Raw genomic sequence first — 12,467 nt, 5'->3', positions numbered from 1 at the left:
TACTTGAATAGTGAGACACTTACAATGGAAATCAGTGGCATCAGTATGTAAAAGTTTAGCAGTATGAATGTTGGGTATAGTTTAATGTCTATAAAAGCACTTTGCAGTGGCGTCACAGTGGCGCAGTGGGTAGCAAGATCACCTTACAGCAAGAACGTCGCTGGTACAAGCCCCGGCTGGGTCAGTGTGGAGTTTGCATGTTCTCCCCATATTCATGTGGGTTTCCTCTGGGTGCTCTGGTTTCCCCCACAGTCCAAAGACATGTGTACAGGTGATTTGAATAACTTAAATTGGCCTTAGTGTATGAGTGTAAATGCAAGAGTTCATGCATTCCGCTGCGGCCACCCTAGATTAATATCCCTTTATTAATCTGGGGTCGCCACCACGGAATGAACCGCCAACTTATCCAGCATATGTAACTTATTCACACACTCATTCTCACACATACACTACATACAGTTTAGCCAATCCAATTCACCTGTACCTCATGTCTTTGGACATGTGGGGACAACTGGAGCACCTGGAGAAAACCGTGGGTCTGTCACCCAGTCATCAATGTGTCTCATGGCTTGGCACTGGCTGGTCTGCCTTGCCTTCGTAAAGCACGTGCAGTCATGAATAATTAAGAAGCAGGCTCTTCTCATAGGATAATAAAACTCGGCTATGAATAATAATGAGAAACCGACGTGTCATCTTTGCACTTGCAGTTTTGCGCTACGTCACCGATTTTGATCCCGCCCCAAAAATCATTTTAAACCCGGAAGCTGAAATTAGCTGACAAAAGCTCAAAATTATCAGTTTTCCCCACAGTTAAAGCCGACAGGTGCTAACATTGTCTTAACTGATGCTCAACACTGTTAAAATCTCAAAAAATTACTCAAGGGTTTTGTGAACCTTTAATAAATGCCGCCCTGATGAACAGAATAATAAAAAAAGAAAAAAAATGACCCCAAACTTTTGACCAGTAATGTATATGAAACAAAACAGTAATTTTTAATTACAGTAATATTTCACAATATTTCACTGCTTTTTGTTTATATTTTATTAGCTTATATACAACATGATGTTGAGTATAAGATGTCTGACTACAGCATTAAACCATTATTGTCTAATCAACATATCAACAAACATTCCTGTTTGAGAATTTATCCAGTGAAGCGCAACTGAAGGATGGAAAAAAGCCTCTCCACCAGTGTGTTGAATATTTATTAGTTTCTCCAGATCTGGGCTGTCTTGGCATTGACTGCTCTGCCAAACACTGTCAGTCCAGGCTGGAGATGAACTCAGGCCTCGGTTTATGCAGGCATAAAGGGACTTTTCCAAGGCTGAGTGGACACACGACTTTTATTTTATTAAAGCTGGCTCGTCCAGACTTCTCCTGCCAGGGGTTGTGAGTGTATGGCGGAGTGATAGAAGGATTGGATTGGGACAGCCCTGCTTTTCTGCTCACGTTTTTATTTTAAATTGTTTTTGTGGGAAAAATCTGGTAAAAATTCATTTCTGTTCAGTGAGAAGTGAAATGAAGAACTGGTCAGTATTTTGCCAGGCTTGCATTATTGTTCTTGGCTGAAAAATAAATATCTACAATAAATAAATAAACATCTAAATTAAATAAATAAATAAATAATGAATAAATAAATAAATAAACAAATATATACAATAAATAAATAATAATTATTTATTTATTGTATATATATTTTATTTATTTATTTATTGTAAATATTTATTTATCTATATTTATTGTAGATATTTATTTATTTATTTATTCAGTATTTTATTTATTTATTTAATTTAGAAGTTTATTTATTTATTGTAGATATTTGTACAGGCAGATAGAAAATTTCTACAGTAACTATCTACAATAAGTAAATATTGAATGAAAAAATAAACTATAACTATCTAAAATAAATAAACAAATAAATAGGTACAATACATAAATATCTACAATAAATTAACATCTACAATAAATACATAAATAATGCATAAATAAACAAATATGTACAATAAATAAATATCTACAATAAATAAAAAAATGATGAATAAATAAACTAAAAATATGCGAAATAAATAAACAAATAAATATCTACAAAAATAAATAAACATCTACAATAAATAAATAAATAAATTATGAACACATAAATAAATAAATATATAAAATAAATAAATATCTACAATAAATAAATAAATGGAAAAAAAACATGCTGAAATCGGATCGGCATCTGTATCGGCCGATATTTAGACCTTTTGGTATTGGATCGGTTCTAAAACTCACAGTCACACACATGCTGGAAACCTCCATAAACTGCCCTTTTTTACTAATGATTTTCTTTTGTACAGTAGCAGGATTACACACTTGAGAGATTTTTTTATTACACTTGATGTTGTGTACCCTGTTCTCACAATCCTTTTACGGCTGATCCGTGACTCCAATCTGTTTATTTGACTAGTTTAACATGCTCTTTAATTGTTTACTTCTTTTAATAGACGAGATGTCGAAAAACACAAGCAATTACTTCTTTTCTGATGAGCAGTCAGAAGGAGCGTTGCGCGAGGTTAACAAGTTGCCTGATGTACAGCAGAGCAGATGTTTCTTGACAGCAGAGGTGGAATATTCCCTGTACAAACAACAGTTCGACAGAGAACGGATGTGCATTAAGCATCATCAGAGCTGTGTTATTTTCACTTTGATAACAGGTTTATTTGCATATTCACCAGCAGAAATAAGCAGCTGCTTTGAGGTCTGTGTCTCCCCGATTGATGTTTATAGCCTCCCGGTGAATGCTAAATACATGGCACACGTAACTTTCTCTGTAAAAGCGCACCAGCTGCCCTGAGGAAGCCCCTGTAAACAAAGAGCAAACACCTGGGAGAGTCAGGCAAATATTTATAGACCTTAATGAAGAGAAATGGGGGCGTCTCCAGATGGTTGGTGCAATTGAAACGGGGAGCATAAGTTATGCAAACTGACAATTTTACATGAACATTATACGTGAACATTATACAAAATACAATTATTCTGTCACACTTACAATAAGGTTTCATTAGTTAATGCATTTACTAACATGAACTATGTATGAACAATAGTTGTACAGCATTTATTTATTCATTTATTCATTTTCTTTTTGGTTTAGTCCCTTTATTAGTCTGAGGTCGCCACAGCGGAATGAACCGCCAACTTATCCAGCATATATTTTACGCAGCTGATGCCCTTGCAGCTGCAACCCATTACTGTGAAACACCCATGCACACTCATTCACACACATAGACTACGGACAATTTAGCCAACCCAATTCACCTATAACACATGTCTTTGGACTGTGGGGGATAGTGAAGCACCCGGAGGAAACCGACGCGAACACGAGGAGAACTTGCAAACTCCCACAGACATGCCAACTGACCCAGTCGAGGCTCAAACCAGCAACCTTTTTGCTGTGAGGCGGTTATGCTACCCACTGCGCCACCTTGATACCATGAACAGCATTTAAATAATCCTAATTCAACATTTACTAATGCATTATTAGCGTAAAAGTTCATGCATGAACACATTAGTTAATGCACATGAGTTAACATGAACTAACAATGAACAACTGTTTTCATTAACTACCGTTAACTAACATGACCAAATACTGTAGTAAATGCATTAACTAACATTAAATAATACAACCTTTTTGTAAAGTGTTACCAATTATTCTTTTAAAGAAGAAAATGGATTAAATGAAGGACTCCTGGAACCAATGAGCCACTTTTCTACATGCCAAAGAAAGTTCCACGTGCTAAGAAAGTCATTTATGCTGAAGATGCCACACTTTTGCCTGGGTGCCATTTTATAGAAGAGCACTACTTATTAAGTAAATATCAGAAACAGTCTGTAGAAAAGAAATATCTGATCATCACCCATAATATTACATTACATTTACATTACAAGGCAATGACTGGCACATTTGTATTACATTCCAAAGAGTTTCATTATTAGCACCACAGAGGAAAATTAATCTGTTTTCCATAACTGGACCGGATCACCCCAAAATTATTTACACATGTTAGGCTTCCTTACTTCTGTTAATACAAAAGATAGTTTGAGGAATGTTGGACAATATTTTCCATTAACTTTCATACTATTATATTTCCAATGAATGCCAATGTCTACTGGTCTACAATATTCTTCATACTATCTTATTTTGTTCAACAGAAAAAACAAATAATGAAGGTTTGTAACCGTTTAAGATGTTTTCATTATACACTTTGATAAACATACTTTAAACAAGTGAAATAAATTGTTGTCATAGACATTTACATTATGATTTAACCTTTTAATGAGAAAAAAATGTTCACAGTCAAAAAGAAAAAAAGGTTGGTGTTCTTCTGAAAGAGCAGATTGAAAAAAAGAGAACAAAATTGTGAACCTTTGAGCTGCCTGTGGAAAGTTAAACAACTGAGACTAAACCATGACTAGGCGGCTGAGGGATGTCAGATAAAACAAAGCCTTTTCTTTGCCTGTGTGAGGTGGGATTCAGACACATTCTTCAGGAACAGAGATTTTGTCATGACATGGATTTATCTTTGGATATTTCTTAATAAATTTTGCACATTTTGTTGTTTACTTAAAAAAGAGCAGGATGGAAGTTAACTTTAGATCATTATAACATCTCGAATTAGGGTCTTTCTTTCTTTCTTTCTTTCTTTCTTTTTTTCTTTTTTTCTTTCACTTGGTTGATTGAATCCCCTTAATGCTTCCCTGTATCGTTTATTAGCGATGTTAGTAAAAGGACTTGATGCATTTCAGTTGATATTGATGATAAAACAGGAGGGCAATTAGGCTTAACGCACTAAGAAAAGCACAGGGAGTTGCCGTTGCTGGTTAATGGTAAGATAAGCAGGAATGGATTGGTGTTGTTCTGATTAATCAGTTCTTTAGGTCACTGATTCCATGCTGATCTGTTTCTGAATATCAGCTCTTGCTTTCTTGCTTTCCAATCAAGCAGCATGTCTTAAGATGAAATATTGACCTCGGAAATCCTTTTGGAAAGCTATTAACTTGATTAGCCTAAGTAGAGACTCTCCTGCAGATCTACTTGAGTCAGTTCAGTTCATCTGCAGCCCAGGGGTGCATTTCCGAAAACCATGGTTATAGTTAATTGATTTGGCGTTTCCCAAATCCATTGTTCCAATGCACTTCGTAGTGCACTTTGAAAACATTTATGTGATTTTAAACACAGCCGTGGCTCATGACGAAAGCTATAGGTTACCTAATATTTTAAAAGCTGAATTTATGTTACGTCCCCAAAGCTTGTGAAAACAAAAATATATAGCATACGTTAATGTTTTTAATTTATAGTAGTTTATTTATTAAGAAATGTATCCGTCTATGACATGGGCCTGTTGGTTAGAAGATTTCTGCAGTGGTTTAAATGTGTCAAATTGTAAAAGTAGACTTTTCAAAATAAAAAAAAAAAAATAAATAAACAATATCCTACTTAATAATAATAGTAATAATAAAAAATAAATAGCCTACTGTAAATTAGGGCTACAACCATAAATGATTTATATATGAGATTAGAATATGTGTTAGCTTAGTGATTTTATATGGAATATTCTCAATTTTTTTTATAGAGGCATATATAGGTCCTATTTGTGTCGTTAGCATGTTTTTACCAAAAGTAATATTGGATTTTTTATATAATCTGTACTAAAACATGGGGGAGTTCTTTAAAGAAGTTACCCTGTTTAGAGTGTCATTATAGAGGTTTTACGTTATAACTAACGTGATTCAAATGATGGATCTACGATAGAGAAACTACAATTTTGGAAAGTACTCCTCACTAAATAGTTTTTTTCCCAAACGATGCATCATACTATGATAGTTTAGCCACGAGTTATGTCGTTGTTTGGGAAGCACACCCAAGGCTATGTTTGAAATACTTATGTACAGAATGAGTAGTGTATGAAAGTGTGAACAATTATGCATTATGAAATTAAAGGAATAGTTCATATTAAAATAAAATGTTCTCACACTCAAGTGGTTCTAAATTTTATGAATGACTTTTTGGTTTAAAAACAAAAATTTTGTGAAGAATGTTGCAATTGACATCCATTGTAGGAACAAAAAAATACTATGGAAGTCAATGGCTTTTCACCACATTCTTCTTTCTTTGTGTTTGACAGAAAAAGAAAACTCAAACAGGGGTGCGTTTCCCAAACAATGGCATACCTTACGATTGAACTATCATATTACGATGCATCATTTGGGAAAAGAACAATGAGTGTTTCCCAAAACTGTAGCTGCTTTGTCGCAGATCCATCATTTGAACCATGTTAGTTATAACATGAAAATCCATAATGACGCTTTAAAGGGGATAGAGTAACTATATCTTTAGAGAAAACCGCTATCATTTCTTTGCAATTAAATTTTTTTTTACAGGCACACAGTCAAGTGAAATATTATGCTAATGTCTTGATTACGACTGCTTGTATCTTATACCACTTAATAAAGTTTGCCAAAGGATTGCACTCTTTTTAGTTTACTATGTGCTTGTGTATTTGATTTAGCAGCTTCCATTGGTTTTTCCATTGTTTAGACAACATGAACAGGCAGAACAACATATTCAGTAGCACATTAACCATTCAAGCTATGCTAATGTTTACATCCGAGTATCGCCGATATGGCTGTACATAGAGGGTAACTTTTTGATGTAAGTGCAAATACTCTGTATGAGGATCCTTACTATCCTGAACATTTCTATGTTAATGTTCATTTCTGTGTTGACAGGTGGACAGGACAGAGGTGATCCGGAGCTGTATAAACCCTACATTTTCAAAGGTTTTCACCCTGGACTTCTACTTCGAGGAGGTCCAGCGATTGCGCTACGAGCTCTACGACATTAGCAGCAGTCACAACGGCATGAGAGAGGCGGACTGTCTGGGAGCCATGGAGTGCACGCTGGGCCAAGTGAGCAACCGCCTCCATCATGCATTTATTCCAGCAGCCATGTGTGTGATTATTATAGTTTGTCTTGCTTTGTTTGGCAATGCTCGTTTTGTAACAGGATCTCTATGTGATTGTTGATTGCACACAGTCAGGGAAGATTGAGACCGGCACTGCGCCCAAATCAGATGAAGCCTCCTAATTAAATAATCACACCAACAACCGTTAAGAGCATTTCCGGACATTTTATGACTGATTGAATCTTGAAACGTGAGATGTCTAGCTCAGTGTGGGCCGACGGACGGTCCAGATAGGCCACGCAACTCTCTTATCTGCAGTGTGAGCAATTGAAAAAGCAGTCACGTGATCTTGTGCCAGATGGTTAAGATTCGCAGCTTCTCTAGAAGCTTATAGAGTACAGCAGATGCCAATATTCATTTTGCTCAATATTCATGTGTTTATCCGTATGCATCACTTTCTAGATCCCATTTTTTGGTCTCGAAGGAGCTTAGTTGTTTGTTTTAGTTCAGTCTGTTTTGGTTGGAGGGGGAAGAGAAGAGGATAATTGTTGAAATGAGCTGCGTTTAATAAAGAGAACGAGGTGTTGATGGGAGTTTCTAGGGAAAATAAAACCAAAATCACTCCCCTCTGTTTATAAATATTTAACAACTAATAATGAAGCACTTATCCAGAGTGAGCTAGACTTCCTGGTGTAATTACAAACTAAGCTTACATGCCAAATTCTCCCTGAGGTGTTATTAAGTGCTGCGCTCTGCATGTATTTGTTTGTGTGTGTGTGTGTTTTCTGTCCATCATAAGCTGCTTCAAAACAAAACAAGCCCCCTGACCGACTTAAAATATCTTATTTCTCTCCAAATAGATCGTCTCCCAGAGAAAATTCAGCAAAGCTCTACTTAAACAGGGTAACACAGTCGGGAAATCGTCTATTATGGTGAGCACTTTTCTAAATCCCAAATTCATCTGTTTGCTTTCTCTCACTCTCACTTATGCAAACATCCAGCTGTGCACAACACCAGCAAAATGGCCTTACACAAACATTACATGGCCTAACCTTTAAAAGCTGCGCACTTTATATGACAGAGGTGCTTAGGATGATCAATGCCATTTCTGAAGCCAGGCAAACACAGAACAACTTCTCAATGTATACCTTACAAAACAGACGGTGTTGATGGCGATCTATAAAACGAAAGGAAAATAGCCAGAGATGCACATTGACAGAGCACAGCAGCATAAAAAACAACACGCAGTAAACAACAACAAAATGTAAAGCATTGTGGGTGAGCGGATCAAGACGTATAAAACAAATGTCAGTCCTCTTTTTCGTAACAGTTTATCACTCTCAATCTCTGCAGATCACCGCTGAGGAGCTGACGGGAAATAATGATTATGTCGAGCTCTCATTCAGTGCCAGGAAGCTGGATGATAAGGTAGGAAGACCTCATGTGCTCATGTTTATTTCCGATATAAAATGATCTTGTATGACATAACCTTTTTTGAGATTACTGTATGATAGTTTTTTAGTCGGCCTTGTTCATTTTGTATATTAATGTACATATTTCTCTGAGGTACGGTTACATTAACATTTAAGACTTACAGATAATAAAATGTTACTTTAACTCTTAGAGAACAACTCTTTCTGATGTTATTATAAATTATTACGAATTGTCAAATAGCCAGAATCAGTGGATAAGGAAGATTAGGTATATATATTTATTGTTTTGATCAACAAACTTGTCATACAATCAGTCAAATAACTGGAGAAATAACTCAGTGAAGTGTTAACTGAAGACTCCCTCTGACCTGATTATTTGAATTTAAGAATCAATAAATGCAGACTTGCTATGACAAGATTATCTGAATCACTGAGTCATTAAATCGAGACTTGCTCTGACTAGATCATTTGAATCAGTGAAACTTTTTGTGGAAATTCACTCTGACTAAATGATCTGAAACAGTGAATTGTTTAATGGAGACTTTCTCTTACCGGATCATTTCAATCAGTGAATCATTAAATAAAAACTTGCTCTGAACATGATCATTTGAATCATTGAATCTTTAATTATAGGCTTGCTTTGACAACATTTTTTGAATCAGTGAATTGTCAAATGGAGACTCGTACTCACTGGATCATTTGAATCAGAGAATTATTAAAGGTAGACTCACTATGGCTATGATTAACTGGAGACTCAATCTGTCTGAATTTTTTTGTATCGGTGAATCATTGAAATCATTTGCATCAGTGAATTGTTAACTGGAGACTCACTATAATCAAATTAATTAAATCAGTGAATCGTAAACAAAAAATTTGCTCTGACCAAATCACTTGAATCAGTGAATTTTTAACTGGAGACTCACTGTGACCAAATCATTTGAATCAGCGAATTGTTAACAAGAGACTCGCTCTAACCATATCATATTAATCAGTAAATCAACTGGACACTTGCTCCGACCAAATCATTTGAATCAGTAAATCGTTAACAGGAGACTCACTCTGATCAAATCATTTGAATTAGTGAATCGTTAACTGGAGACTCACTCTGACCAAATCATTTGAATCAGCAAATCTTAAACTGGAGACTTATGCTGGCCAAATCATTTGAATCAGTGAATCATGAACTGGAGACTCACTCTGACCAAATCATTTGAATCAGTGAATCTTAAACTGGAGACTCGCTCTGTCCAAATCATTTGAATCAGTGAATCTTAACAAGAGATTCACTCTGTCCGAATCATTTGAATCCGTGAATCTTTAACAAGAGATTCACTCTGATCAAAAAGTTTGAATCAGTGAATCATTAACTGCTGACTTACTGTGATCAATCATTTAAATCAGTGAATATTAAACTGGTGACTTGCTCTGATCAAATCATTTTAATCAGTGAATCTTAAACTGAAAACTTGTTCTGACCAAATCATTTGAATCAGTGAATCTTTAACAAGAGACTCGCTCTGTCCATATAATTTGAATCAGCGAATCTTAAGCTGGAGACTTGTTCTGACTGAATCATTTGAATCAGTGAATCTTTAACAAGAGACTCGCTTTGACCAAATCATTTGAATAAGTAAATCTTAAATGGAGACTCACTATGACTAAATAATTTGAATCAGTTAATTGTTAACAAAAGACTCGCTCTGATCATATTATTTAAATCAGTGAATCTTTAACAAAAGACTCGCTTTGACCAAATCATTTGAATAAGTAAATCTTAAATGGAGACTCACTATAGCCCCTTTCACACAGTGATACCGGTAAATTTCTGGAAAATTTCCGGAACGACTTTACCGGTATATTGAAAAAAGCGCTGTTCACACAGGCGAGGACGTTACGGAAATTTTCCGGAAAAGAGCATTCACACATTAATTCCAAAATACCGGTAAATTCTGACATCATTCACCACAAATGTGCTTTAAACGGCTGCGCTTGTATTTGTAAACATTTGACTAAATTACATACTCTGTGGACGATCAATATTTTGAACAACTTTCACAGGATCACTTTCGCATGTCGCGATGTTCATGCGTGTGCAGGCGCTCATAGGCGCAAGCAAAGCTTGAAGGTAAACAAACAACGGCTTATCATAAGCATCTCATCGATGATTATTTACACAGTTGGCATTAAGAAGAACATATAAACGTGATCTGACTAACTTCTAGCAGCTAAATGTGTCTGGAAAAATATTCAAAGGCTTTTATTCTCACAAACCGCGCGGACGTAAATGCGTCTGACTGTTGTGATTGGCTAAAGCAGACGTCTCACGTCAGCACGTTCTAGACGTGCACGCGCTTATTACGGGAATCTTCCTTCTGCATTCACACAGCGCAGCATTCCGGCAAATTGCCGGTAATGTTACAACTTCTCTTTCCGGAAAATAGCCAGAACGAATTTACCGGTATTTTCAAAAAGGACCTGTTCACACATACAGACCTTTCCGGAAAATTGCCGGCAATTTTCCGGAAAGGTCTGTATGTGTGAAAGGGGCTTATGACTAAATAATTTGAATCAGTTAATTGTTAGCAAAAGACTCACTTTAACCATTTAACCATTTGAATTAGTGAATATTTAACTAAGCTCTGAAACTTTGGTGAGCATTAGAAAATGATTTACATTTAAAATTAAAATCACACTGGCTCCAAACTTTCGACAACAGAGTTTTTAACCATTTTCGACATCTCTCTGACCTCTAGACTGAATCAGTCCCCTCTCCACAGCCATGCTTCAAGAAATGCCCTCTTTGCATGTGAAATGAGCAACAACAGTTCTCTGCTCTCTCGCATTAGGACTCGTTTTGCTGTCAGGTGTCGAATGTAGTTTAACTCTCCCATCCTTCAATAAAAGCCTCCTGGTGACGTCTGCATTATACTGCGAGAGGATCAACACAGGAATCGGAAATGAGCTGCTCAAACTGTTCTGATCAGACAGAACTGATCAGGGATGCTGTTAAAAATAAACTTCAGCCTTGATGAGTCCCGATACTCGGAAATGCGGTCAGACAGTTGAGAAAGAAATCCAGAGAGAGAGAGAGAGAGAGAGAGAGTGATAGAGAGAACACTTTACCTCTGGGAGACACAATCAACTCTTGTCAGCAGGGTAATTACATAGGACTAAAATTAATAAGAGGGATTAATACAAGCATAACAAATGATCCACACGAGCGTCTCGGTTTCACACAGAGCGTCTCATTCTTGCTGCTTGACAGGACGTCAGAAGGAAGAACGGGGAAAGCCTGCTTTAAATCACTTTTCATTTAAGAGCCCCTTTCTTTTGCTAAGTCCTAATCCTTCAGTGGAAATCATATTCTTGGCATCTGACTAATTAAAAGTGTGATTAAACTTAAAGACTGGTGGACGGATCAGAGACCCGGGCTGTCAAGATTCTCTGAATTTTTATTTTTAATAAATTGCTGTTTTATTCTCCGGTCTTTGACTACAGGCGTTTAGGAGAGCCCTGATGACGTTGTTTAATGTTAATTTGTGGTGGTCTGTTTAAGGGCTGTGCAATTAATCGAATATCCGGTTTCGATTTCGATTTCGGCTTCTAACGATTATGAAAAACCATTGATTGAGATAAACAATTATTCCATCATAGACCCCCCCCCTTTCCAGTTGTACACATTTGTTGTTCTGCAAAGCTTCGTTCCACCTGAAAATGACTAAAAGCATGTGCTGTAATGTAACGTTTGCAGCACTGGATGCGCATAATTTATTGATGTAGGTTGTTGATGTGTGTGTGCTGCGGTTAGCCTCGGATAGGCTCGAAGATGAGCAGAGCACATACATCTATCCTGAGCACTTTAATGGTCAAATACATGCACATTTGTGTCAGAGCGCGGTGTTTAGTGATTATTCATATTAACCCTCATTCGTGTAATAAACAAACAAGTTGAGAATCAAACGACTTGCAAAAGAGAAACAATATCAAAGTTGCACTATTCTTACAGTGACAGTGCGCAATACTCCTGCTGCCGCCTGTTTTTATTATTAATCAAACAACAAAAGGAGCAAATCCCTCACTGCTCTTGACTAA

General features: G+C 36.3%; 2 protein-coding genes across 5 annotated transcripts in view; one reads left to right on the top strand and one right to left on the bottom strand.

Annotated features, from left to right (window-relative positions):
- cpne4a (copine IVa) overlaps positions 1 to 12,467 on the top strand; it is a 122,300-nt gene that overhangs the window by 46,669 nt on the left and 63,164 nt on the right. For all 4 annotated transcript variants that reach the window (XM_073926510.1, XM_073926511.1, XM_073926509.1 and 1 more), the window contains 3 exons: positions 6,767 to 6,946; positions 7,803 to 7,874; positions 8,296 to 8,370. In XM_073926510.1, coding sequence (XP_073782611.1) covers positions 6,767 to 6,946; positions 7,803 to 7,874; positions 8,296 to 8,370 — 327 coding nt within the window. The remainder of the gene's footprint in view (positions 1 to 6,766; positions 6,947 to 7,802; positions 7,875 to 8,295; positions 8,371 to 12,467) is intronic.
- Positions 2,300 to 12,467, bottom strand: part of nek11 (NIMA-related kinase 11) — a 247,266-nt gene continuing 237,098 nt past the window's right edge. Inside the window, exons 17-18 of the mRNA XM_073926501.1 lie at positions 2,713 to 2,842; positions 2,300 to 2,615 (exon numbers count right to left, since the gene is read on the bottom strand). Coding sequence (XP_073782602.1) covers positions 2,762 to 2,842 — 81 coding nt within the window. The 3' untranslated portion in view covers positions 2,300 to 2,615; positions 2,713 to 2,761. The remainder of the gene's footprint in view (positions 2,616 to 2,712; positions 2,843 to 12,467) is intronic.

The sequence above is a fragment of the Danio rerio genome, chromosome 16, assembly GCF_049306965.1.
Source record: "Danio rerio strain Tuebingen ecotype United States chromosome 16, GRCz12tu, whole genome shotgun sequence".
Taxonomy (NCBI): domain Eukaryota; kingdom Metazoa; phylum Chordata; class Actinopteri; order Cypriniformes; family Danionidae; genus Danio; species Danio rerio.
Note: the sequence above shows the minus strand (reverse complement) of the source record. Positions and strands in the feature narration are given on the sequence as shown.